Below are 26,103 nucleotides of genomic sequence, written 5' to 3'. Positions count from 1 at the left end.
CATCTGGTTGTGTTGTTGTTCTGTGGTGGCTAGCTAGCTAATGAAAATTGTCCCTTTCCTAAATTAGCCATGGGTGAGGATAGGGATTTGGAGTTGTGGTTTTACTTAATTCTCCTTACTGGCCAATGATTATAATGGCGATTCTGATCCAACCATAAAATACATTGTGCCCCTGGAATGAGAGGATGGAAGTTCAATATGTAGCTAGATGTAGAAGGTTAACTGGCTAACATTTCCCATGATAGGAAGCTAGACTAGCTAGAAAGCATTTTAGCCAGGTAGCCTAGGACAACAAAAAATAAAAGCATGTACTGTATGACAGAGAGGAGGATGGCATTGGCATTTCTAGGGTGAATCAACATGATTTTACTACATGCATGAACGCACGCACACACACACACTCACACGCACACAAATCAGAACCATAGACAGCCACATCATATTTAGCTTATGTTGATTGGACTAAATTGCAGTTGCTCTCTGTGGTTCTAAATCAATAGTTGTTTAGCAGTCCGAAAATGTCAGAAACATTAACTTGCTAGACCATACTGTAGGCCATGTAACTGTTTGTTACATGCAATGTGCTTTGTGGACTTCACGGACAGAGGTTGCTCTCCGGTTTTGTGATGAAACAAAGGTGTGGTTGAATTTATTCTGCCACTGTGCCTTCTTATTGTCTCAGCCTTAGGTATATATCAGGGTCACAATGCATATGAACTAACAGGTTATAGAGAAAACAACGCAATTACACATAGGTTGTAATACTGCATTTTTTTCTGGCTTTGCTTCCCCAGTCATATTGCCCACACACCGCTACTGCAGACAGACACCACACAATGACAATTATAGAAGATGAAAGCCATAATAGGCCTATGGTAGGTTACTCTGTCATCAACCAGCATCACGGGCCAGGGTGGGTGGCAATACTACCAGAAATAGCCTAGTTCTAGAGGATAGCCCAGTTCGGAGATGATTATACTTTAACGAGCTCAGTGAAAGAATGTCAAAAGCTTCAAAACAACTCATACTGACGTGTTATCTTTGGCAACTGACTGATGTGGAAGAGCATCCGCACCTTATGCACCTGCGTGACAGAATGTCGAGAAAATCCTTTTCAGTGAATCCATTCATTCACACATTCTAAGCGTTGCCTGCACCTGCTCACTCACTCTTCCAGACGTTTCTTCACCAATTTAGCCGTGTATGTGTATTGTAGTATAGGTGCAAGTTGGCGTTGCTGCTGATCGAGTCTGTTAAGATTGTGTACGTTTTTCTTAGCGCACGCAATTACGCAAGCAGCAACTGTCCCTTTTCTCTTCATGCCTTCGTTAGTTGCGCTTTAGTAATGGGCTGCGGAAGCACCAAGGTGCTGCCAGAAAGCTCGGTTAAAAACGGTTACGTGAGCTTCGTGAAGTCGGTAGTGGGCTACAGTCACAAAAGAAAAGAGTTAGACGATGAGCTACAGAAGTGTAAAGGGACGCAGAAAGACTTTTTGGGTGTTGTTCAGAGCAGTGGAGTTACGGGTACACAGGCGCCGTCACGCGTTCTACTGCCGACGGGCCAGGATGGGCAGAGGCACAACAAAGTGGCCAAGTACAAGGCGAAGTTTGACCCCAGAGTCACAGCAAGGTAACTGTATAAAAATCGTTAACGTTTGAAGATCAGTAGTAGCAATATAAATCAGTGCCGATTCATTGTAGGTACTTAGACTAATTAATTTGCTAATGTTGTTGATGATGATGATGACTCCATATTCTATGATATTTCATATTTATCTCCCATAGAAGACCTCACCTCACTAGAGTTGAATACAGTAGAACAGAACACTATTCTACTTCCCACTCGCCCTTTTCTCTTCTCCCTCCTGCCCTCTCTGTCCAGGTATGATATCAAGGCCCTGATCGGTAGGGGGAGCTTCAGCCGGGTGGTACGCGTCGAGCACAGAGCCACCCGCCAACCCTTCGCCATCAAGATGATGGAGGTCTGTAAACGTATTTCTTCCAGTAGACCTAGGGAAGAGGTAGGGGGACAGCGAATGTTCATGAGGGGAGAAACAGAAGGAGAAGGAAGTGTGCAACATTAGTAAGGGCAATTACACCAACAAATTAAAAGGGCAGTAATATCAGTGGTCAAACTATTCAGGATTGTGTGTCGTTTTCTAAAATGAAATTCAACACCTGTTGCAGGTGGAGGCCAGGGAAGGGCGAGAGGTGTGTGACTCGGAGCTGGGGGTGCTACGCAGGGTCAGCCACCTCAATGTGGTACAGCTGGTGGAGGTGTTCCAGTCGCCCCAGAGGGTCTACATGGTTCTGGAACTGGCCACGGGCGGGGAGCTGTTCGACCGTGTCATCGCTAAGGGCCACTTCACCGAGCGTGATGCCACCAGAGCCCTGCAGATGACTTTAGCCGGGGTGGGGTATCTTCATTCTCTGGGCATCACACACAGGGACCTGAAACCTGAGAATCTGTTGTACTACCACCCTGGAGCCGACTCACGCCTGCTGGTGACTGACTTTGGACTGGCCAGCTTTGGGAACAGGGACCCTGGAGGGGGTAAGGATGGAGGTGGGGATGGAGTGGGCAGTGGAAGTGGAGATAGTGGAGTTGGAAGAGGCAGTGGAAGGGGTGCAAGTCTGGGTGGAGTTCCAGGTGGTAGGGTAGCAAATAGGGATGGTAAGGAAAGCTGTGATAGAAGGGATGGAAAAGGAAGTGGAAGAGATGGAAGAGGGGATGGAGGAGGTGGCGGTAGAAGAGACTGGTCCATGACGACCACTTGTGGGACACCAGAGTACATGGCCCCAGAGGTGGTCTTGAGGTTGCCCTACTCCTGCCAGGTGGACATGTGGGCCCTAGGGGTCATAGCCTACATCCTACTCAGTGGCTCCATGCCCTTCGAGGACGACAGCCGGCCCAGACTCTACAGAGCCATCCTCAGGGGAAGGTACAGCTTCCACGGAGAGGTGAGTTGTTGTTGCGTTCCATCATGCGTTTCTTAAAGGGGCAATCTGGGATTCAAACAACAACAAAGCTGTCACCCCACTGCTTTCTTGTAAACAGCAGAGGGATGGGGCTGGAGCAATGTAACCACTCTCAATTCTTAGACTGAGTTATCGGTGCAAGGACTGACCATCCGTGAGATCCAAATCCTAGATTTCCTTCTTTAAATGTTTTTTTTTACTTTGAATGATCCATCTGTCTTTTTGCTGGTTTGGCTATGTAGTCCCATCGTGCACAGCAGGACAATGATCTGAGTGAAGTCCTTCTACATCCACTGCCTGCCACGCATCACACACTTTCAAACACGGTCTTTCACTCATGCAGAAGACACACACACACACACACACTGTCACACACTCTCACACAATTTCTCTCAACAAGGAAACATAACCATACAGTTACACACATCATATCCTCATCATTATTTCACCAGATAATTTCTAATAGTCTGAATCACTGAACTGAATGTCTCACTGAACATCTCAGAACCATCATGTGAAGTTTTTCTCCATTGATCTCCTTCAGCAGATCAGCATGGTAACACACTTGAATGGACACGTATGTTTGATTTAGCTCTTTGAAAACGCTTAGAGGGTAAATAGGGCCTTGTCGTTCATGTCCTCTCTGCTCCTTTCTGCTCCGTGCTGTAACTGAACTGGATATTTTAACAGTTTTGTTAGAGCGCTCTCACACACACACACACACACACACACAAGCACAAGCTCAGTCTCTGTGGTGGTGTGTTTGTGGGGAGGTTTGGGTCCGTTCTTTCACGCTGATTACACCCCAGCCTGGGATTATTCAGTGGGCTTTAAAGCATGGCCCCATTCTGTTGTATGCAGCGGCTTGACATTTCAGTCTGCTCTATTATTCCAATGTTTACTGCGGCTACACTGACCAGACAGACCACCAAAGGAATAATGGATATGGCTGAAACCCTGGGTGGGATTTACAAAAAAAAACATATTTCACATATTTATAGCTTTCTAGAAATATTTCTTATGTAAAACTGAGAAAATATATTTGTGTTTCGGCTGTATAATAACCTTGTCTGCAACGGTTACGAAATGAATAACTAGTCTACTGATTTTGCTGCACTATTTATGTCTAGGGGTCTTAGGCCTAGCTACGTGGTCTGTAACCTGATTTGATGTGTGCATAAATGTAAGAAGTAAGCGTGTGCGACTAGGTGTTGAATGTACACGTAACTGCCAAAGTAAAGGAAACACTTGATTAAATGAGGGAAAGAAAGTATTTTGAAAGCAGGTGCTTCCACAGAAGTGTGGTTCCTGAGTTAATTAAGCAATTAACATCCCATCCTGCTTAGGGTCATGTATAACAATGATGGGCAGGCCGTTATTTTGGCCGTTATTTTGGCTCCCATGGCTATGCCCCCATAGGATGACAGTGCCCCCATCCACAGGGCACAGAGTATGTGAGCGGAGTTGAGCTGTCGGAAATGCCGCTCATCTCTCATGGAGTGTTGCTTGCGCACTGCTCCCGCGCTCCACGTCCTTTCCAACCGTTCCGCTAAAAAAACGCTCCTTGCTCAAAAAGAAAAAAAACTGCCTCTCCAAATTCACTCCGTTCATTAAAATCACAATTTATCCAACAGCCATTGATTTTTGTGACTACCTGGACCTACCATTTTGGATATGAAGCATCGAAACCAAACCATATGATTTGAATGAAAAGTATTTTAATAAACAACAGGAAACTTTAAGACGCGCTCATCATTTTAAATAGGCTATGTGTTGTATTAAACAAGATATAAACACTCTAAATAGGTCAGGAGTCAGACAGGTAGCCTAAGAAGGATGAAAATGAATTATTTAGGCTATATTATTGAAATTATGTCAAGGCTGGCAGGGACATTAACCACTCAGCATTTAAACAACATTTCGTTTTATTAAATCATTATAGTCTATGAATTGCACATTTAGGCTGTGACTTAATTAGAATTAAATACAAATGAAACGAAAAAAAATGCCTTATTAAGCTACATCTACAGTGCCTTTGAATTCATTTTTAGAAACATGAGTTTGGCCAGAGTCTGTGGCTTCAGGCTCATGCGATGGTGCCATATGCCATAGCTGACTCAGTCACCAGATCACAACCCAATTGAACAATTATGGGAGATTCTAGAGCGGGGCCTGACAGAGTTTTCCACCACTTTCTAATAAAACACCAAATTAGAGGTACAGAAGCCCATCCTTATACATCACATGTTCACAGGTGTGTGCAACCAGACTATCTGTCTCTCATACCACCCACACACACTTACAGTGCCTTGCAAAAGTATTCATCCCCCTTGCCGTTTTTCCTATTTTGTTGCATTACAACCTGCAATTTAAATAGATTTGTATTTGAATTTCATGTCATGTGAACACACACAAAATAGTCCAAATTGGTGAAATGAAAGGAAAAAAATGACTTGTTTCCAAAAAAAATACAACATTTTAAATGGAAAAGGGGTGCGTGCATTTGTATTCACCCCCTTTGCTATGAAGCCCCTAAATAAGATCTGGTACAACCAATTATCTTCAGAAGTCACATAATTAGTTAGATTGCACACAGGTGGACTTTATTTAAGTGTCACATGATCTGGCACATGATCTGATCTCAGTATATATACACCTGTTCTGAAAGGCCCCAGAGTCTGCAACGCCACTAAGCAAGGGGCACCACCAAGCGAGCGGCACCATGAAGACCAAGGAGCTCTCCAAACAGGTCAGGGACAAAGTTGTGGAGAAGTACAGATCAGGGTTGGGTTATAAAAAAATATCAAACTTTGAACATCCCACGGAGCACCATTAAATCCATTATTAAAAAATGGAAAGAATATGGCACCACAACAAACCTGCCAAGAGAGGGCTGCCCACAAACTCATGGACCAGGCAAGGAGGGCAAAGAGACCAAGGATAACCCTGAAGGAGCTGTGGAGATTGGAGTATCTGTCCATAGGACCACTTTAAGCCGTACACTCCACAGAGCTGGGCTTTACGGAGGAGTGGCCAGAAAAAGCCATTGCTTAAAGAAAAAAATAAGCAAACCTGTTTGGTGTTCGCCAAAAAGCATGTGGGAGACTCCCCAAACATATGGAAGAAGGTACTCTGGTCAGATGAGACTAAAATGTAGTTTTTTGGCCATCAAGAAAAATACTATGTCTGGCACAAACCCAACACCTTTCATCACCCCGAGAACACCATCCCCACAGTGAAGCATGGTGGTGGCAGCGTCATGCTGTGGAGATGTTTTTCATCGGCAGGGACTGGAAAACTGGTCAGAATTGAAGGAATGATGGATGAGCTAAATACAGGGAAAATCTTGAGGGAAACCTATTTCAGTCTTCCAGAGATTTGAGACTCGGACGGATGTCCACCTTCCAGCAGGACAATGACCCTAAGCATACTGCTAAAGCAACACTTGAGTGGTTTAAGGGGAAACATGTACATGTCTTGGAATGGCCTAGTCAATGCCCAGACCTCAGTCCAATTGAGAATCTGTGGTATGACTTAAAGATTGCTCTACACCAGCGGAACCCATCCAACTTGAAGGAGGTGGAGCAGTTTTGCCTTGAATAATGGGCAAAAATCCCAGTGGCTAGATGTGCCATGCTTATAGAGACATGACCCAGAGACTTGCAGCTGTAATTGCTGCTAAAGGTGGTTCTACAAAGTATTGACTTTGGGGTGGGGGAATAGTTATGCACGCTCAAGTTTTCTGTTTGTTTGTCTTATTTCTTGCTTGTTTCACCAACAAAAATATTTAATATATTCAAAGTGGTAGGCATGTTGTGTAAATCAAATGATTCAAACCCCCAAAAATCCATTTTAATTCTAGGTTGTAAGGCAACAAAACAGGAAAAATGCCAAGGGGGTGAATACTTTCGCAAGCCACTGTACATCCATGAACACACACACACATACAAACAGACGTGCATACTAGTGACGCGCAGGTCAGCAGTTTGTTCAACCACACGCCTGGAATAGCTAATAACCCAGCTGTGATAACGTGAAAATTTGAGGCCCCCACCTGACCGTAACTCGCAAATAGGCCAATAGAAAATGTGCTGTTACACAGGTGCACCTTGTGTTGGGCACAATAAAAGGCCACTCCAAAATGTGCAGTTTTGTCACAAAACACAATGCCACAGATGTTTCACTTTTACAGGAGCTTGCAATTGGCATGTGGACTTCAGGAATGTCCGCCAGAGTTGTTTCCAGGTAATTTTGTGTTAATTTCTCTACCATAAGCCACCTCCAACGTCGTTTTAGAGAATTGGCAGTACGTCCAACCGGCCTCACAACCGCAGACCATGTCATGTGTATGGGCTCGTTTGGGCGAGCTGTTTGCTGATGTCAACATTGTGAACAGAGTGCCCCCTGGTGGTGGTGGGGTTATGGTATGGGCAGGCATAAGCTACGGACAACAAACACAATTTTATTTTATCTATGGCAATTTGAATGCACAGAGATACCCGTGATGAAATCTTGAGGACCACTGTCATGCCATTCATCCGCCGCCATCACCTCATGATTCAGCATGATAATGACCCCATGTCGCAAGGATCTGTAAACAATTCCCGAAAGGCTTGCATACTTACCAGACATGTCACCAATTGAGCATGTTTGGTGTGCTCTATATCGACATGTACGACAGTGTTTACCAGTTCCCGCCAATATCCAGCAACTTCGTACAGCCTTTGAAGAGAAGTGGGACAATATTCCACAGGCCACAATCAACAGCCTGATCAACTCTATGCAAAAGAGATGTGTCGCGCTGCATGAAGCAAATGGTGGTAACCCCAGTGACTCACTGGTTTTCTGATCCAAGCCCCTACTTTTTTTAAGGTATCTGTGACCAACAGATGCATATCTGTATTCCCAGTCATGTGAAATCCATAGATGAATGGGCCTAATGAATTTATTTCAATTGACTGATTTCCTTGTATGAACTGTAACTAAGTAGAATCTTTGAAATTGTTGCATATTGCATTTATATTTTTGTTCAATATAGTTGACATCAGCAAAGTTCTCTTTCATCTCTGCTTCTCTCGCTCAACAGACATTTAGGGACCGTGGAGAAAATGCCATAACTTAAAAAAATGTGAAAGATTTTTCGTGCAAAATTTTCAAATGATATCAGTTTGGCCAGTTTTAAGGAAATTATAAGCAGTGGAAAATACCCAACATGTTTCTGATAAGATTTCAGTACTGCTTGGATGCATATTATGGGATCCTGAGTGGCACAGTCAGCTAAGTCGTCACTACAGACCCGGGTTCGATCAAGGGCTCTATCACAACTGGCCGTGAGTCCCATAGGGCGGCGCACAATTTGCCCAGCATCGTCCGGGTTAGGGGAGGGTTTGCCCTGGGTAGGCCACCATTTTAAATAAGAATGTGTTCTTAACTAACTTGCCTAGTTAAATAAAGGTTAAATAAAAAATAAATACAAATATTTTATATGGTTGAAATACTATCAGCTTTTATGAATCTGATAGAGATAGCGCCTTTACAGACAGTCCCTAACTACGCATTCATTCTCTCAAGATGCTGAAAGAAAAAAATCATATTTCTCCACTCCTGTTCCCGAGTCAAAATGTACATTTGGTGTATCATTTTACTGCAAGATATGCTTAATTCTTCAGGAGTTTGTATTATATTGGTTATGTGAGAGGTTATAGACCTACACGCAGTGTCCAGATTTCAGTTAGGCTTTTATAAATTTAACCCATCAAAACAGTAGGCTATAGTTCCCTTGAGTTGCCATATTTGAAGTCCCCCGTCTTGTAACTCTTGAATGTGTGTAGCGCCTCACAATAATCACACTGCACACGTTTACCACTTCACAAAATCACACCCAAACATTACTTTTATGGCCCTCCTTTCTCTTTATTTTAAACTCTCCTTTTCTCTCATTGAATTCAACTTCGACATTGTCCTTTTTGCCACAGTGGATCGCTATGAACTTTTTCTGGCCAAATTCCCAAAAAGCATTTGGCCATTGGCGAATATTTTGCGCATACAGTTAGGCCATAAAGCTTTGGCTTACATACTCCACTCAAAGCGTTAAAGGAGCCCTATAGTACAGTAAATTGTGAGGAGCCAGCCAGAGATGGAGAGAGATAGGAAGATAGAGAGGGAGACAGTGAAAGAGAGAGAAATGGAGACAGAGCAAGAAAGAGAATTGGAGAGAGACAGAGCGAGAGAAAGACGGAGAGAGAGAAGGAGAGCGACGGAGAGGAGAGCGAAAGAGTGGGGGAGGAAATGGAGGAGGAATGATAGCCCAGGTGTCATCCAAACTTCTTCCTTTTAAGAATGATGGAGGCCACTGTGTTCTTGGGGACCTTCAATGCTGCAGAATAGTTTTGGTACCCTTCCCCAGATATGTGCCTTGACACAATCCTGTCTCGGAGCTCTACGGACAATTCCTTTGACCTCATGGCTTGGTTTTTGCTCTGACATGCTCTGTCAACTGTGGGACCTTATATAGACAGGTGTGTGCCTTTCCAAATCATGTCCAATCAATTGAATTTACCACAGGTGGACTTCAATAAATTTGAAGAAACATCTCAAGGATGATCAATGGCAACAGGATGCACCTGAGCTACATTTTGAGTCTCATAGCATTTGATGAGCAAGTCTCATTGAGTCTCATAGCATTTGCTAAAAATTCTAGAAACCTGTTTTCGCTTTGTCGTTATGGGGTATTGTGTGTAGACTGATGAGACATTATTTTTATTTAATCTGTTTTAGAATAAGGCTGTAACGTAACAAAATGTGGAAAAAGTCAAGGGGTCTGAATCATTTCTTAATGAACTGTATGTGCCGGTACTCATTTTGGGTGCCGGTACCTTTTTATATTTAGTTGCAGTGACTCGTGAATACTTTTGAGCTAATATTCTATAGGAGCTGTCTGTATCCTTTTGACTGGTGTTTTTTTTAACCAAACTAAATATGCTTCTCTGCATCTCTGCTAAATCTGGGTAAAGGATTGAAATGAATGTGAGTGTTGTTCAGTACATTTAGTAATTGTTTGCTTTTCTAAAGTCTACCAACCTTGCCAGGAGGCATGCCAGCTAACATAGTTAGACAAGCTAGCTACTCTAGCTTGATTGATAGCCTAAAATGGCTTCTTGGTGGCTAGTTATGAGGTTAGGAGATTGGGAACCTATCTGGGCTGAAGACAACTTTATAAAAGTGCTAGGTGGCTAGTAGTATTACAGAGAAACAACAACAACAAAAATGTAACAAAAATGTTTTAACGGGACAAATCTGAGGGGCACATGCCCCCTATGGGCATGACGCCCCACATACACACATACACACACACACACACACACACACACACACACACACACACACACACACCACTTCTCCTTCCCCCACTGCAGTACAGCATCACAGGTGTCACAACCCTGGCCTCAGGCTGTGTGGTAGAAACTCTGAACTGTAGAGGTGAAGGAGGAGGGATGGGGGATAGGGGGTGGGGAGGAAGTTGCCTCTGGGCTATTTGAGCCTTATCGCTCAACCTGTTCACTGCAAGCATGAGTTCATTGTGAACTTGCCATAGCATGGTGATTTTTCTGCATTTGAACAACAAATTACAACAGCCACACAATATTGACCTAAGCATCTGCATGGTAGATTTAGCGGCAAGAGCTATGCATGATTCTAATAGTTAGCCCAGTCTGCCACCTAGTGAGGGGACTGTGAATGAACTCAGCAGTCCATATAGAAAAACAATCTCCTCTTTATATTCCACTTGAGTCATGACATTTAAATTTGTTTACCACCTGGATTTGATATTTAGACTTTGAATGGTCATTTATGTTTGGTATTACAATATACATGCAGGCCAGTTATTTGTTTGATTTAAAACACCTGGCTACATTCTTCCATTGGCCTTAATAGCTGTGCTATTATAGTGGTATATACTGTATGTACTAATGTTATATAAGGTTGTCTTTGTTGCTATGGAAAATCCCTGCTTGGGTTCCACTTCCCATAACAGCAGCTAATAAATCTTTAGCAGTGACTGTCTGAGAGGCTTGCGTGCAGTTTTACATTATTCAGAGTGCATTATCCACGCAATCACATTAGAGCTGTAATCCTAGCCTCTAGCGTTTTCTTTATTTGTTGTAATTATATGTTTGTCAGGTGAGGATGGATCCTGGCGCTAAAAGAGCCGGAGCGAAGCGACTCACTGACTCCTCACATCTTCCTGTCTCTCTAACAGCTAACGGCATGTTGCTCAATAAACCAGGCCCTGTAGTGTTTTCTCTTCTAAGGTTGCATCCCCAAATGGCACTCTATTCCCTACATAGTGCACTACTTCTGACCATGGCCCTATTAGTAGTGAACGATGTAGGCAGGGAATAGGGTGCCATTTGGGACGTAGTGTTATTCTCCTTCTTCCTCTGCCCAATACCTTTCCCTTTCTCTCCTAATCTGACTTTCTCCTCAGCAATGATATATGGTTCAGGCTCTTGTCCCTTTCTACCAAACCTAATAAAGCCACTGTTTTTATGTGAAAAATTTACAAAATAAAACAAGAAAATATACTTGTATTTCAGGTCGTTGGTGCACTACCACAGACAGAGTTGCCACAACTCTTCCCTCTTCTTCAGTGTATTGATATAGAAGAATACTTGGGGAAAGTATGAAGATCCTTCATATTATTGTAGTGGAGGCTGCTGGGGGGAGGACGGTTCATAAGGACAGCCGTGATTGGGAGTCCCATAGGGCGGTGCACAATTGGCCCAGCGTCGTCGGGTTAGGGTTTGGCCGGGGCAGGCTGTCATTGTAAATAACAATTTGTTCTTAACTGACTTGCCTAGTTAAATAAAGGTTCAATAAAAAAATGGATTGGTATCAAACAGTTGTGAAAAACTGTCGTACTTGAGTAAAAGTAAAGATATCTTTAATAGAAAATGACTCAAAAGTGAAAGTCACCCAGGAAAATCCTACTCTTAAAAGTCTAAAAGTATTTGTTTTTTATGCTTAAGTATCAAAAGTAAATGTTATTGCTAAAATATACTTAAAACTATAAATAATTTCAAATTCCTTATATTAAGCAAACAACACTCAGACATCATTGACAAACAAAGCATGTGTTTAGTGAGTCCACCAGATTAGAGGCAGTAGGGATGACCAGGGATGTTCTCTTGATAAGTGTGTGAATTAGAACATTTTCCTGTCCTGCTAAGCATTCAAAATGTACTTTTGGGTGTCAGGGAAAATGTATGGAGGAAAAAGTACATAATATTCTTTGGGAATGTAGTGAAGTAAAAGTAAAAGTTGTCAAAAATATAAAAAGTAAAGTACAGATACCCCCCAAAAAAACACTTAAGCAGTACTTTCAAGTATTTTTACTTAAGTACTTTACACGTGTGTTTGATACCATTCCATTATATCCAGACAGCTGATGTTCTGAAAGAGCTACAAAATCTGTATCCCTACAAATCAGCTGGGGTAGACAATCTGGACCCTCTCTACCTATTACCCGCCGCCATTGTTGCAACCCCTATTACTAGTCTGTTCAACCTCTTTCGTATCGTCTGAGATTCCTAAAGATTGGAAAGCAGTCGCGGTCATCCCCCTCTTCAAAGGGGGAGACACTCTAGACCCAAACTGTTACAGACCTATATCCATCCTGCCCTGCCTTTCTAAAGTCTCCGAATGCCAAGTGAACAAACAGATCACCGACCATTTCGAATCCCACCGTACCTTCTCTGCTATGCAATTTGGTTTCCGAGCTGGTCACGGGTGCACCTCAGCCACACTCAAGGTCCTAAATGATATCATAACCGCCATTGATAAAAGACAGTACTGTGCAGCCGTCTTCATCGACCTGGCCAAGGCTTTTGACTCTGTCAATCATCACATTATTATCGACAGACTCAACAGCCTTGGTTTCTCTAATGACTGCATCGCCTGGTTCACTAACTACTTCTCAGATAGAGTTCAGTGTGTCAAATCAGAGGGCCTGTTGTCTAGACCTCTGGCAGTCTCTATGGGGGTGGTACAGGGTTCAATTCTCGGGCAGACTCTTTTCTCTGTATATATCAATGATGTCACTCTTGCTGCGGGTGATTATTTGATCCACCTCTACGCCCACGACACCATTCTGTATACTTCTGGCCCTTCTTTGGACACTGTGTTAACAAACCTCCAAACAAGCTTCAATACCATACAACACTCCTTCCGTGGCCTCCAACTGCTCTTAAATGCTAGTAAAACGAAATTCATGCTCTTCAACCGATTCCTGCACGCCCCCGCCAGCCCAACTAGCATCACTACTCTGGACTTCTGACTTAGAATATGTGGACAACTATAAATACCTAGGTGTCTGGCTAGACTGTAAACTCACCTTCCAGTCTCACATTAAGCATCTCCAATCCAAAGTTAAATCTAGAATCGGCTTCCTATTTCGCAACAAAGCCTCCTTTACTCATGCCGCCAAACCTACCCTTATAAAACTGACAAACCTACCGATCCTTGACTTCGGCGATGTCATTTACACATTTTCCTTCAACACTCTACTCAGCAAATTGGATGCAATCTATCACAGTGCCACCCGTTTTGTCACCAAAGCCCCATATACTACCCACCACTGCGACCTGTATGCTCTCGTTGGCTGGTCCTCGCTACGTATTCGTTGCCAAACCAACTGGCTCCAGGTCATCTATAAGTCTTTGCTAGGTATAGCTCCGCCTTATCTCAGCTCACTGGTCACCATAGCAATACCCACCCGTAGCACGCGCTCCAGCAGGTATATTTCACTGGTCATCCCCAAAGCCAACGCCTACTTTGGCCGCCTTTCCTTTCAGTTCTCTGCAGCCAATGACTGGAACGAATTGCAAATATCACTGAAGCTGGAGACTTATATCTCCCTCACTAACTTTAAGTGTCAGCTGTCAGAGCAGCTTACCGATCGCTGCAGCTGTACACAGCCCATGTAAATAGCCCATCCATCCAACCAACTGTCTACCTCATCCCCATATTTGTTTTTGTTTTTCTGCTCTTTTGCACACCAATATTAATACTTGCACATCCTCATCTGCACAAATCACTCCAGTGTAAATTGCTCAATTGTAATTACTTCGCTACTATGGCCTATTTATTGCCTTACCCCCTTACTTCATTTGCACACACTGTTTACAGATTTTTCTATTGTGTTATTGACTGTACGTTTGTTTATCCCATGTGTAACTCTATGTCTTGTTTTTGTCGCACTGCTTTGCTTTATCTTGGCCAGGTCACAGTTGTAAATGAGAACCTGTTCTCAACTGGCCTACCTGGTTAAATAAAGGTGAATTAAAAAAATAAAAATAAGAACACAATTATCTGTAAGGTCCCTCAGTAGAGCAGTGAATTTATAACACACATTAAACAACAAAGATCAGGGAGGTTTTTCCAATGTCTTGCAAAGAAGGTCAACTATTGGTAGATGGTTAAAAAAAGAAGCAGATATTGAATAATAATGGCAAAATTATTAAATACGGTTTGGATGGTGTATCAATGCACCCAGTCACTACAAAGATGCAGGCGTCAGTTGCCGGAGAGGAAGGAAACCACTCAGTAATTTCACCATGAGGCTAATGGTGACTTTAAAACAGTAACAGAGTTTAATGGCTGTGATGGATCAACAACATTGTAGTTATTCCACAATACTCACCTAATTGACAGAGTGATAAGAAGGAAGCTTGTACAGAATATAAATTATTCCAAAACATCCATCCTTTTTGCAACAAGGCACGAAAGTAATACTGCAAAAAATGTGGCAAGGCAAATGAACTCTTTGTCCTGAATACAAAGTGTTATGTTTGGGGAAAAAACACTACAACATTACTGAGTACCACTCTCCATATTTTCAAGCATCATGGTGGCTGCATCATGTTATCAAACCAAACCAAACTTTATTTATATGCGCCGAATACAACAAGTGTAGACTTTACTGTGAAATGCTTACTTACAAGCCCTTAACCAACAGTGCAGTTCAAGAAGAAGAACATATTTACCAAGTAGACTAAGATAAAAAGTAAGAATAAAAAAATAACACAATAAGAATAACAATAACGAGGCTATATACAGGGGGCACCGGTACCGAGTCAGTGTACGAGGGTACAGGCTAGTTGAGGTAATCTGTACATGTAGGTGGGGGCGAAGTGACTATATATAGGTAACAAACAAACAACGAGTAGCAGCAGTGTACAAAAGGGAGGGGGGTCAATGTAAATTGCCCGGTTGCGAATTGTTCAGCAGTCTTATGGCTTGGGGGTAGAAGCTGTTGAGGAGCCTTTTGGTCCTAGACTTGGCACTCCGGTACGGGTACAGTGCCTTGCAAAAGTATTCATCCCCTTGGCGTTTTTCCTATTTTGCTGCATAACAACCTGTAATTTAAATGGACTTTTATTTGGATTTCATGTAATGGACATACACAAAATAGTCCAAATTGGTGAAATGAAATGGAAAAAAATAACATGTTTCAAAAAAACAAAAAAAAGTGGTGCTTGCATATGTATTCACCCCCTAAATAAGATCTGGTGCAACCAATTACCTTCAGAAGTCACATAATTAGTTTTAAAAAGTCTAAATGTGTGCAGTCTAAGTGTCACATGGTCTGTCACATGATCTCAGTATATATACACCTGTTCTGAAAGGCCCCAGAGTCTGCAACACCACTAAGCAAGGCGCACCACCAAGCAAGCGGCACCATGAAGACCAAGTAGCTCTCCAAACAGGTCAGGGATAAAGTTGTGGAGAATTACAGATCAGGGTTGGGTTATAAAAAAATTACCGAAACTTTTGAACATCCCACGGAGCACCATTAAATCCATTATTTAAAAATGGAAAGAATATGGCACCAGAACAAACCTGCCAAGACAGGGCCGCCCACCAAAACTCACGGACCAGGCAAGGAGGGCATTAATCAGAGAGGCAACAAAGAGACCAAAGATAACCCTGAAGGTGCTGCAAAATCTCCACAGCGGAGATTTGAGTATCAGTCCACTTTAAACCGTACACTCCACAGAGCTGGGCTTTATGGAAGAGTGGCCAGAAAAAAGCCATTGCTTGAAGAAAAAAATTAACAAACACATTTGGTGTTCGCCGAAAGGCATGTGTAAGACTCCCCAAACATATTGAAGAAGGTAATCTGGTCAGATGAGACTAAAATTGAGCTTTTTGGCCAAGGAAAACGCTATGTCTGGCACAAGTCCAAAACCTGTCACCCCGAGAACATCATCCCCATAGTGAAGCATGGTGGTGGCAGCATCATGCTGTGGGAATGTTTTCCATTGGCAGGGACTGGGAAACTGGTCAGAATTGAAGGAATGATGGATGGCACTAAATACAGGGAAATTCTTCAGGGAAACCTGTTTCAGTCTTCCAGAGAGTTGAGACTGGGACGGATGTTCACCTTCCAGCAGGACAATGACCCTAAGCATACTCCTTAGGCAACACTTGAGGGGTTTAAGGGGAAAGGGGAAACATATTCATGTCTTAGAATGGCCTAGTCAAAGCCCAGACTTAAAGATTGCTGTACAGCAGCGGAACCCATCCAACTTGAAGGAGCTGGAGCAGTTTTGCCTTGCATAATGGGCAAACATCACCAGTGGCTAGATGTGTCAAGCTTATAGAGACATGCAAGAGACTTGCAGCTGTAATTGCTGCAAAAGGTGGCTCTACAAAGTATTGACTTTGGGTGGGTGAATAGTTATGCACGCTCAAGTTCTGTTTTTTGGCTTGTTTATTTTTTGTTTCACAAACAAATTATTTAGCACCTTCAAAGTGGTAAGCATGTTGTGTAAATAAAATGATACAAACCCCCCAAAAACTATTTTAATAATTCCAGGTTGTAAGGCAACAAAATAGGTAAAATGTGAAGGTGGATGAATACTTACGCAAGCCACTGTATGCTTGTAGTCGCTAAGGACTGGGGAGTTTTTCAGTATAAAAAAACAAACAGAATGGAGTTAAGCACAGGCAAAATCTTAGAGGAAAACCTGGTTCAGTCTGCCTTCCACCAGACACTGCAAGATTATTTCGCATTTCAGCAGGACAATAACTTAAAACACAAGGCCAAATCTACACTGGAGTTGCATACCAAGAAGACAGTGAATGAGTGGCCGAGTTAAAGTTTTCACTTAAATCTACCTGAAAATGGTTGTCTAGCAATTATCAACAACCAATATGACAGAGCTTGAAGTATTTTGAAAATAATAAATGGCTAAATGTTGCACTATCCAGTTGTGGAAAGCTCTTAGAGACATAACCAGAAACACTCACAGCTGTTATCGTTTCCAAAGGTGCTTCTACAAAGTATTGACTCGGGGGTGTGAATACTTATATAAATGAGATATTTCTGTGTTTTATTTTCAATATATGTGCAAAAATGTATAAAAACCTGTTTTAATTTTGTCATTTATGGGGTATTGTGTGTAGATGAGTGAGAGAGAAAAATCTATTTAATCCATTTTAAATTCAGGCTGTAACACAGCAAAATGTGTAATAAGTTAAGGGGTTTGAATGCTTTCTGAAGGCAATGTAAGCAATCATCAGTCAGAAAATTATGATTCTGAAGGACAGACAAACACCGGCATGTGGTGTGGGAGCTCAATCAAAAACTGCTTCTCTCAGGTGTGAAATAACACAATGAAGGGAGTCTGTGAGGAGCATGTTTATGGTGCTTTGTGTGCAGTACTTTCTGCTCAGTTACAGACAGACAGTTGACTTCTCCCTCTTTCTCTTCATCTCTCTTAGCTCTCTCTAGTGTAGTACACTGTGTCTATGAGTGAGACCTGCTTCTCTTTAAATTCATCTCCCTGGCAACAGTTTTGCAATTGTCAATTTCATGGTTGATTAATTGTCATTACTGGGTGAGAGACACAAAAGGAGAAATGCATTTCTGGATTAAAATAGAGAGGAGCGAGACCTTCCCCGAAGAGCGAGGTTTATCTGCTTTTGCGAGGTTGAATTAAAGAATAAGAGAGAAACATTCATTCATCCACTGTTTTCCTTGGGTTGTTGTTGTGGCCCTTATTGTACAGAAGAACATTTTAAAGTGAGATGTTTGATATATTTTAATTGAAGGTATCATGCTCTATTTAGCAGTAAAGTGAGAAAAGCGTATCATGCATTGCATTGTGCATTGACAGTAATAATACAAGTAGCCTGAGGTAACAAATGATTACACTATTACCAATAATCAAAGCCTCAAAAGTATTTATAGAGAGAGCTTAGTGTGAAGGAAATTAGTCATTATTTTAGGGATTATGACGTTATTTTCTTTGTTGAATGACATTGATGAGTTTGAGTCTTGGTTGTTTAGGCGACAGGTAGATTTGGTAGATTTTGTTCTTGAGCTATTATGGTATTAAAGTATTATAATCAATATACAGTACCAGTCAAACGTTTCGACACACCTACTCATTCAAGGGTTGTTCTTTATTTTTACTATTTTCTACATTGTAGAATAATAGTGAAGACATCAAAACTATGAAATAACACACGTGGAATCATGTAGTAACCAAAAAAGTGTTGAACAAATCAAAATATATTTTATATTTGAGATTCTTCAAAGTAGCCACCCTTTGCCTTGATGACATCTTTGCACACTTGACATTATATCAACCAACTTCACCTGGAATGCTTTTCCAACAGTCTTGAGGAAGTTCACACATATGCTGAGCACTTGTTGGCTGCTTTTCCTTCACTCTGCGGTCCAACTCATCCCATCTCAATTCGGTTGAGGTCGGGTGATTGTGGAGGCCAGGTCATCTGATGCAGCACTCCATCACTCTCCTTCTTGGTCAAATAGCTCTTACACAGCCTGGAGGTGTGTCAGATTATTGTCCTGTTGAAAAACAAATGATTGGGATGGCGTATCGCTGCAGAATGCTGTGGTAGCCATGCTGGTTAATTAGGGATAGCCCCCTTTTTTTCAATTTTTGCCAAAAATGACATACTCAAATCTAACTGCCTGTAGCTCAGGCCCTGAAGCAAGTATATGCATATTATTGGTACCATTTGAAAGGAAACACTTTGAAGTTTGTGGAAATGTAGGAGAATATATCACAATAGATCTGGTAGAAGAAAATACAAAGACAAAAAACAACCATTTAAAAATTGTTTTACCACCATCTTTGAAATGCAACAGAAAGGTCCTACATCTAGCCATCACTCTGGTTGTAATTCTGATGGTGTAAACAAAATGGCAGCTGTGTGTGTGCCAACGGATAACTTTAAGTATGAGCAAACTACATGACTTTAGTGTGAAGTCACCCAGGTACATTTGGGCAAATCGTGAAGAAGACATTTTTTATTTATTTAACCGGGGAAGTCAGTTAAGAACAAATTCTTATTTACAATGATGGCTAGAAACAGTGTGTTAACTGCCTTGTTCAGGGGCAGAACGACAAATGTTTTACCTTGTCAGCTCAGGGATTTGATCTAGCAACCTTTCGGTTACTTGTCCAACGCTCTAACCACTAGCATACCTGCCGCCCTATTACATTTCCTGCAAGAATATCGTCAAATCAGAATACATGGACTTTTATTTAGCTTTTCCAGTATTAGTAGCCATATTATAAGTTCAACATTTGCAAAACACCCAGTGTTCATAACTTCACAACTCTCCATATTCTAATAATTTTTGACCAAAAGGAAAAGTCTTGCAATCGCACAGCTACATTTTGCATCAAATACGGGGTTTTGCATCAAATACTCCCGTAAAGCCCAGTTCATTGGCTATATAGCTAGCTTTGTTTGACCCCGATTGGTGCTTATTTGACAAAGTTATAGTCAATCACGTGAAGACTGCCCACGTCATCGGCGTGCCATGAAGGTTTCGCTCTCTGACCAAATTTGGTGTCCTATAGGATGTACTACACCCCTAATGGTATAGTGAAGTCTGGTTACTTTCTAGGATCTCTGGGGAATAAATACGAACGTGATTTGACTGGTTGAAACAACGTTTAGGGTTAGATTTTCACAGATTCCTTTCTTTGCAAATTGAACGAGTGGAAATACAAAATCGATCATGCATGCTATATGGACTTTTTTCTGATATGATAAAGGATTTTATCTAACAAAACTACACTTCATGTTATCTCTGGGACCATTTTGATGATAAATCAGAGCAAGATTTCAGAATGTAAGTACAGATTTCACCTTCAGAGGTGAATTTACCAACCCTATCGTGGTGAAGAAAATGTTTTAAATTGGACAGTGCAGTTATATTAACAAAACTTTAAGCTTTCAGCCGATATAAGACACTTATATGTACCGGACATTTGTTGTTTCTCTAAAATCTGCGATCGTGACACAAGGCGCTGCATGATTTACAACTGTCCCGTTGATGGGTCGCCTATCCCTAAGAAGTTTAAACAGATTATATATTCTTTATTGAAAAGACACTGCGCGTTGATGACGGTCTACTCATGAGTGTCATTTTATTCATTACAAAGGGGGATAATGTGTTATTTGAATTAACAACGAACTGAAAGACCCCATAGATGTGGTGTGAAGCAGGGTTGTTTTGTGAAGCTAGTGTAAATAAAATAATTATCCTAGGACCCATTCCCACATAGACCTAAATCCAGTTTTGTCATATTCAGGTTTCAAAGTAATTCAGCCAAGACCGGTCCATTTACCCAGTGACATTTAGCTGTGCTTTTGTATTTCTCATCCTGACTGTTGGGCAGCAGAGGTCAGGTAACACACTCGTAGAGACCTATTTAATCAAATCTTGGTATGTGTGTCCCATATGTAGTACACTATAAAGGGAATTAGGTGCTGTTTGGGATGTATACCTGGAAGTTGGTGTCAATTTTGATTGAACGGGACTTTGAATACGTCCTGTCGTCGTCCAATCAAGTATTTAGAAACTAGATTCACCGAATCAAGGGGCTGTTACACTTGAAGGGTATCTAGGGAATAGTGAGAATGGACTCTGCTATTTTAGAAATGCAGTATAATCTGCAGTATAGACCACCTGGTATTAGTATTTTATTAGGATCCCCATTAGCTGTTGCGAAAGCAGCAGCTACTCTTCCTGGGGTCCACACGAAACATAAAACATGACATAATACAGAACAGTAAAAGACATGAACAGCTCAAGGACAGAACTACATCAATGTATGTGAGCAGTGGAGTCTAAAGTAAATTAGTTGAGGTAAGTCCTACTAGGACAGATAGCTGTTATTATGAAAGTTGACCTTTCATTTCTAGTCTTTATAACAGGTCTAAGTCTGTACTGTAAGTCATATTACAGTATACATAGTGTGAATGATTACCTCTCTCCTCTCCTCTTCCCATCATAGCCCTGGCCCTCTGTTTCCAACCTGGCTAAGGACTTCATTGAGCGCCTCCTAGGGGTGGACCCTTCATCTCGCCTCACCGCCATCCAGGCCCTCCACCACCCCTGGGTGGTCACCATGTCAGCAAGCTCCTCATCCATGACCAACCTGCATCGCTCCATCTCCCAGAACCTCTGGCGGCGGGCATCTCGGGCCTCCGTACCCTCCTCCTCCTCATCCTCCCGATGCCCCAGCAGCACAGGGTCCGGGGCCAGCCACAGTCGATCTACACATCTGCTGGAGAAGAAGCAAACCCAGAGATCCACCACCCAGAAACAGAGACGACAGCCAGGGAACCAGGCTACGACCCAGTCTCTAAGACCCACCTCCCAGCCCAACAAGCCCCCTGAGCAGGTTCAGCCAGCGTGCTCCACCACCACCCAGCCAGGGTCGCCCTGACAAAAACCCAGTCACAGTCAGGCTAACATCAGCAGCATAACAGCTGTTCAGGCTAAGTCTGCTGTCTTGCTGCTGCAGACATCGGCGTGTCTCCCAAATGGCACTCTATTCCCTATTTAGTGCATTACTTTTGACCAGTGGTGTCTGTGGATCAGGCTGAAAGCTTTAGCCTGTTCTGTTGCTGCCACTCTGTGTTAGTTACAGACCCATGCTCAGCTATACACTCTGATCCTGCTCAGGCTACCTCAACACTTGGTTGCTCACAAACACGCCACACAGACTGAGGCTTTTCCTAAGACAGTACCAGCTCCAACCCCAGCAGAGATGATCAGACTTTGCCTTAAAGAATAGGCAAAACATCAGATAATTTTTAAGGTGTCGTATAAGTGAAACTCTAGTACAGGTCCTATTTTCTTTCAGGAAAGTAAAGGGTTAAGTAAATAAGTATGAGTGAAACTCTGCGGGATGAGGCTTGACAGGCAGTGGTACGCTACCTCTTGAAACACCCAGCTCTGTAATAGTGTAATAAACTATCATCAATATTTAAATTGAGTACCTGAAAACTTTATTTCAAATCCAAAACGTTCTAGGAAAAGGCTATGCGGAGAGGAAAACAAAAATAAAATCAAAGTTTGAATGTGCATCAAAATGCAAATAGGATGGGAAGAATAATTGCTCCATTTCATCAGGCATTATCACAAATTATATTCATGATTTTTTTGTGTTTTGTATTTAATCTTGGTGATTCATGTTCTCAGTTGAAGATGACTTGGGGTATGTGCTTAATGGCACTCTATTCCCTATATTGTGCACTACTTTTGACCAGAGCCCTATGGTTCCAGTGCACTATAAAGGGAATAGGGTGCCATGAGGGATTCCGACTTGCTGTCTGACTTACTTGGCTAGTTTCCACTTTGGAGAGGAGAGGAGAGTAAAACTTATAGAGGAAAATGGGTCCAACCACTGATGCTGGTTGATGGAGTCAGATGTAACATCTAGCCTATTTGTGTGGAAAGGCCTCACTAACACCACCTCTTTACCCCAGTGAATGGTTGTAAATATAAATATGAAATCTAATCTGCCTGCCACCTGCATGTTTGTTTTCTTAGTGTCTGCATCCTTTTTCTCATTCTGACGTAAGGTGAAATAAACTGTATATTACTCCAACAAGTTAATGTAACAAACGTTTTTAATCAAATGAACATTCTTCATCACCATGTTTTGATGATATATAATGATCTGTATTATTTGTCCACAAGGTGAGCACCCTGTGGCATGGCTGAATGAATGCATCCTTAATGGAAACGATGAGAGGCACTAATGTGTGTTCTTCTATTGTCCCTTGGTGTTGAATTATCTTTCCCATCACAGGCTCAAGGGCCTAAGAGTGAGTAGACTTCTTGAGTTGGTTTAAACACGTCCATCATTTCTCCTTTGGATTGACAAGAGATGTGATAGCACTCTTGTAGATTGGCTTCTCACCCTGTAATGGTATAGAGGAACACTATCGGTACGCATATGATCCCCAAGGATTTCTCCCTCCACAATCCTCATTCACAGACTGTGAAGAGACAAAACAGCTCATGTACTGTATATTCTTGTGAGTCTGGTGAAACACTTTCCCTGATACGTCTGACCTGTAGCTTCCATGGTGTCTACAGCCACACCAGGGCAAGCCAGACACTGAGAATAGGCCTACGTTCCAAATGGCACCCTATTCTCTATATAGTGCTAGGGGGCCTGGCCAAAAGTAGTGCACTATATAGGGAATAGGGTGCCATTTGGAACAGAGCCTGGGCCGGTCAGAGGGTATAGCAGGGCGGGCAGGACTCGCAATTAGCCAGGTCATCCCTCCCAGGTCTTTGTGGAAGCGGGCAAACTCTCGATGGTCGTGGGTGGAGGTGAGTCGTTACCAGAGCAGTACAGAGAACTTTATTTCAAATCCAAAACGTTCTAGGAAAAGGCTATGCGGAGAGGAAAACAAAAATAAAGCAAAGTTTGGACCCAGACACCACTGCAGTCAGCTGAACTACATCAGCACCTGACAGGCAGAAAATAAGATCAAACATTAAAGACACAACCTCCCATTTCAATAGCCTCACTTTGCCACATGGAAGAAGCAATTGGTGTGTCATTAATTTAAATTACCTTCGAACAGCAGGAATTATGACAGAGTGTGGCTTTAAATCTGTGATTTAAACAGCAACAAACTGGTCACCCAGCACTTTTTTTGGTGAACAACTGAGGTATGGGGCTGGAGAAATTAACCACAATCAAATGAGTGAACATTCGTGAGTGCAAAACGATTATTATCTTTGACAATATAGGTTTTAGTACCTCTCTTAAGAGCTGCGTGAATGTGGGCAAAGCCCTGTCTCTGTCTGGCCAGATACAAGAAGAGAACCAAGCACCCGTCCGTGTCCCTCTCCTTACATCTGTGGAAACTGTTGGAGGGGTGGTGGTGCTCAGAGGCAAGGGGTAGCTGACCAGGTTGCTTCCCACCAGGGTAAGGTTCAGGTGGGCACATCTCCTCTGACAGACCCTGGTAAAAGGCCAGACACAGGATGCAATCCCTGTGGAGGGAGGAAAGTAGGATCGATGCAAAGTTGAAAAGCACGATGGTTGACCTGACTGAGGAACTTCAGTTACGTTTTCTCTTTCTGTATTGCTATGTGATTATATGTATAACGTTTGATGTGTCTCTCTTTCATGAATACTTGTATGTAAACATTTCACATTTTTGTCATTTAGGAGACGCTCTTATCCTGAGCGACTTACAGTTAGTGCATTCATCTTATGATAGCCAGGTGAGACAACCAAATAACTAAGCCATAAACTAGGTTTCCATCCAACCTTTTCATGCTAGTAAAGTACATGTCGGATAAAAATGTCACAACAGGCCTGATGGAAACAGAACATTTGTTGGTAAACTTTCCAAATGTCGACAAAACAAAACAAGCTAGACAAGGTGGGTTCTTTTCGTGTCGGTAAAATGAATTATGCGAGAAATGTCTGTGCGCAAATATTGATATAATAACCATCATAACAAAGTCAACTTGGAGTCACGAGATGACATGTTGTGTGGTCCATGTTGTGTGGAAAGCATGCAGTTTATTAGGCTACAGATGAAATAAATGATGATGAATTTCACAGGGTGGTGTCACACCTGCCCCCCAGGCGTGCCCTGCATTACGCACTCCTGCCATCATCAATTACGCACACCTGCCTACCCTCATCACACGCATCAGCGATTTTGGACTCACTCACATCACCTGTTTATTCCCTCCCCTATATTTGTCAGTTCCCTAGCTCTGTTCCCGGCTGCTGCATTGATCGTTATATTGTCTGTGTTAAACGGTGTGTTACACTGTTCCTGTCTCGTTTTAGGTCCGTTCCATATGAAATGTTTGACTCCCTGTACCTGCTTCACCTCTCCAGTGTCATCCCTTGGCAGGTGGTGAAAGTGCAAGGTGATGAGCTTGATGCTCCTTTCCAATAAATGTCCATGGGCTTATTCTGGTGACATGATCATCTATGCTTGGCAAATAAAAATAATCTCGCTCTTTAGTCCATAATGATCTCATCGTGTAGGCTATACCCATGCTGTATCTGCAAGCTGTTGGCTAGAGTGCGCGGTGCCAATACCAGAGTGGGCACACTCGCTATGTGACACAACCATTTTTGTGAGAAAACCATCAGTTGAGTTGAAAATGTGATGGAACCCCAACCCCAACCCCAACTTTTTATTTAGTACATGGGAATTGTCATCACGCAAAGCCTTTTATGTCCACAAGTCAATGTGATGGAAACACATCTCTGGTGGGGAAATGCCCATATTGTTTTTATGAGGATTTTATAATACTCACATGAAAATCTGTCGCCAATTGGATGGAAACCTAGCTATTGTAAGTAACATTGTCCTCAATAAAGTAGCTATCAGCAATGTCGGTGCTTGTAGGAAAAAGTCAAGTCTGAGTGTAGAGCTTTCCTTGCAGTCAAATTCCAATGTATGCACTTGTTCTTACAAGTGTTAGATATAAATGTTCACTTGGCTGCCACTCCGTATCTGTGTGCGGTGCATGCGCCAGGGCAGGTGGGGCAGAGGTCACAGGCAGGGCCCTTGGTAACGTCCGTCCTGGCAAAGACAGGCACCACAGCTGCAGACGCCCCTCCCTGCACAGGCTGCCATGGGACAAACAGTGGGCACTCAGCACGGAATCACAGAGACGAGACGAACGTGCACACACACACACACTGACCATTACAAAGACAACGTTACAGTTGACCTGCCTATGTAAAGCAGTAGAAAACAACTGTATGTCAGATGTGAGAGAGAGCACACA

At 42.4% G+C, this 26,103-nt stretch overlaps 1 protein-coding gene across 1 annotated transcript; it reads left to right on the top strand.

Annotated features, from left to right (window-relative positions):
- The first annotated feature begins 902 nt into the window (after positions 1-902).
- On the top strand, positions 903-22,924 carry LOC115105114 (serine/threonine-protein kinase H1-like). The gene is made up of 4 exons (XM_029626749.2): positions 903-1,629; positions 1,882-1,981; positions 2,187-2,960; positions 21,326-22,924. Exons 1-4 carry the CDS (start codon positions 1,346-1,348, stop codon positions 21,758-21,760), a joined length of 1,593 nt encoding a protein of 530 aa, XP_029482609.1. The 5' UTR covers positions 903-1,345; the 3' UTR covers positions 21,761-22,924.
- The last annotated feature ends 3,179 nt before the right edge of the window (positions 22,925-26,103 follow it).

This window comes from Oncorhynchus nerka, linkage group LG22 (genome assembly GCF_034236695.1).
Source record: "Oncorhynchus nerka isolate Pitt River linkage group LG22, Oner_Uvic_2.0, whole genome shotgun sequence".
In the NCBI taxonomy this organism is placed as follows: Eukaryota; Metazoa; Chordata; class Actinopteri; order Salmoniformes; family Salmonidae; genus Oncorhynchus; species Oncorhynchus nerka.
The sequence above is the reverse complement of the archived record's forward strand: the minus strand, read 5'-3'. Positions and strand labels throughout refer to the sequence as shown.

What these genes read in the sequence shown, in the direction of transcription:
- LOC115105114 (XM_029626749.2), top strand. Translation starts at nt 1,346, where the DNA reads ATGGGCTGCGGAAGCACCAAGGTGCTGCCAGAAAGCTCGGTTAAAAAC. An exon ending in TCGCCATCAAGATGATGGAG is followed by an intron (nt 1,982 to 2,186) that starts GTCTGTAAACGT and finishes CACCTGTTGCAG; the next exon opens with GTGGAGGCCAGGGAAGGGCG. An exon ending in GGTACAGCTTCCACGGAGAG is followed by an intron (nt 2,961 to 21,325) that starts GTGAGTTGTTGT and finishes TTCCCATCATAG; the next exon opens with CCCTGGCCCTCTGTTTCCAA.